Here is a 2,782-nt window from a genome sequence, read left to right on the forward strand (position 1 = left end):
GGGGTCTCGCTCTTGCTCAGGCTGGTTTCGAACTCCTGAGCTCAAACAATCCGCCCGCCTCGGCCTCCCAAAGTGCTAGGATTACAGGCATGAGCCACCGCGCCTGGCCCAAGCAATCCTCTTGACTTGGCCTCCCAAAGTGCTAGGATTACGGGCATGAGCCACCTCACCATGTGTTTTAATAAGTCTTAAGCTAATATTTGCCATCTTTAGAAACCTACTTGGGAACAACTAGATCCCAAGCTATGGTATGTGTGACTGAACACTTTTCCTTTATATCGAACACTGTACATCTGTTTTGGATTGTGCATTGTGTTTGGAAATGATTTGCATTGAACAAAAACTAAATAAATGGCTGGAAGAGTAATTAAAGTAACATATTTGACATATGAAAGCATAAAATTTAAATAATTATTCAATACCTTTTATAAGGCCATTTAGTAAGCAGTTATTGAGTGCCTACTATCCATGCTGTGAGATATTTAACAGTGACTAAATCTTACCCTTTGTCATTACATCACTATTATGATTTCTAGTTTCAATAAAAATTAACTAACAGGATACATTTTTGGATAGAGCTTTTTAAACGGCTTGCATTCCTGATGCTGTAAGTTTCTTCTAGTTCTCTCTCATTGTCTGGTTCCTTGTTCTTTCTCACTATGAACAAGCTAATAGTCAAGATTAGCTCTAGAATATATTTCAGTTGTCTTATATATGACTTACATTAAGGAAATAAAATATTTGGCAATACAGCCAAATGTGGCTATGACATTGATCATCACAGGAATAAAACCTATATTATATAGTCTTTCTATCATATGGAGAGAGATTACATGTAAATTCTCATAAAGAATTTTAATCCATGATATAATAAAACCTGTGACATAAAGCTAGGTAATACAGGTTTACATTATTTATTTAGGCCCCCTTTTTAGATTTGCCTTTGTTTAGAAGAGTTGTAATTATCCTTTTATTGAAATAGTGAATGAGTTTATAGGAAGAATTTATGTTATAACCTTCTTAATTCATATTCTGGAACATAGTTACTCCTGTGGCTTTACTTTTGTCCCCAAAGCAGGGTAAACTCCCAGCAGTTGCATGGGGGACAGTCAGAATCAATAATCTGCTTAAACCTTGAACAGAACTATGATGTCTGAAGTAAAACAGATCCTAAAGGAAGTTTGGGTTATGATAGTGTTCATTTGTTAATTTGATTTAATTTCCAGGAAAATACAGTGAAGATCTCTCTGTAACCTAATAGTATGTAAGTCAATGATAATCTTATGCCAAGTCTGATTACCTTCATTTTAGCTTCCTTCCTTCACTACCTAGCTCTATGACCATTCAGGCTTACTGGATCTGATTTGAAAACCAAGGATTTTACAGCAGATCTTACAAATCTTCATGAGCTTTAAAAAAATGTGATTTATGATTAAGTTTCTAATTGATTTTTTCTCTATAAGAAGTATAATGAATACAAAATAGCTTTGGGATAATGTAAATTATTTTTCAAAAACTACAACTACCATATGCTAACAAACAATTTTGGGGTTTTTCTAATTAGGTAATACATTCATCTGGTTCAAAAGGGTATACAGTAAAATATAATAACTTGCTATGTTTTCTCTGCTCAAGTGGATTGGTTAATTTTTTTGCTTTTTATTATCACAAAGTTCTTAACAAAGGATTATACTCTATCAATTCATTTAACATGTTGAAAGAAGATGCTATAGGGATTCTCTTTTTAATAAAAACGGCAACATATCCAAGAGGACAAACTCTGATTCTGCAAATTAACAGGCAAAATGAATTGCTAAAAATTTTGTTTTGGTCGGGCTTAGTGGTTCATGCCTGTAATCCTAGCACTCTAGGAGGCTGAGGAGGGAGGATTGCTTGAGGTCAGGAGTTTGAGACCATCCTGAGCAAGAGGGAGACCACGTCTCTACTGAAAACAGAAAAAAAATTAGCTGGGCAACTAAAAATGGAAAAAATTAGCCAGGCGTGATGGTGAGAGCCTGTAGTTCCAGCTACTTGGGAGGCTGAGGCAGGAGGATGGCTTTAGCCCAGGAGTTTGAGGTTGTTGTGAGCTAGGCTGACCCCACGGCACTCTAGCCTAGGCAACAGAATGAGACTCTGTCTCAAAAAAAAAATTTTTTTTGTTGCACTAGTATTTGAAATTTGTAGGTGTTTGTCAATTAGTGGAGTTTAATTTCCTCTAATTTCTAGTCACTGCACTGGTATTTAATGTTTCTCATTTATATAGGTTCGTAATTACTATTTTTTTTAAACAGTTCCTACTTGGGTGATTATTGAAGCTCTCTATTCTTTCCACAGAGCATGTCCTTTGCAACCTGATCGCACAGATGACGAAAAAGAATAGAACTTTCTTATTCATCTTTGAATAACATCTCCTGTTTACTCTGGCATTGTAGAATGTAAATTTGCATAAATGTGTTTGTTCCAATTAGCTTTGTTGAAGAGGCATTTAATTTAAAAAATGAGGCTTAAATTTAGCTGTTCAAAAGTAGTTATGAAATTCGAGAATTTGTAAGATTAATTACGGTTACTTAGCTTAGTATTCAATATAATGCAGTATTTGGTTTCTCTTTACCAAATTAAGCTTCTTTTTCTTGCTAAAATCAAATCATTACATTGTGTTCTAATTACAAATTTGCTGTATTTAAGATTTGCTTAGATCTTTTTACTGCTGCCATTTTTATTGGCATTTGATTATTGGAATGGTGCCATATTTTTATTCCTTTTATTTGCTTTAAAAAGCAGA

General features: G+C 34.4%; 1 protein-coding gene across 1 annotated transcript in view; it reads left to right on the forward strand.

The window, feature by feature from the left end:
• Positions 1–2,782, forward strand: part of KIAA0101 (KIAA0101 ortholog) — a 9,692-nt gene extending 6,910 nt beyond the window's left edge. Inside the window, exon 3 of the mRNA XM_012644864.1 lies at positions 2,335–2,782. Within this exon, the coding sequence (XP_012500318.1) occupies positions 2,335–2,405 (71 nt within the window). The 3' untranslated portion in view covers positions 2,406–2,782. The remainder of the gene's footprint in view (positions 1–2,334) is intronic.

Source organism: Propithecus coquereli, unplaced genomic scaffold (assembly GCF_000956105.1).
Source record: "Propithecus coquereli isolate 6110/MARCELLA unplaced genomic scaffold, Pcoq_1.0 Scaffold221, whole genome shotgun sequence".
NCBI lineage: Eukaryota > Metazoa > Chordata > Mammalia > Primates > Indriidae > Propithecus > Propithecus coquereli.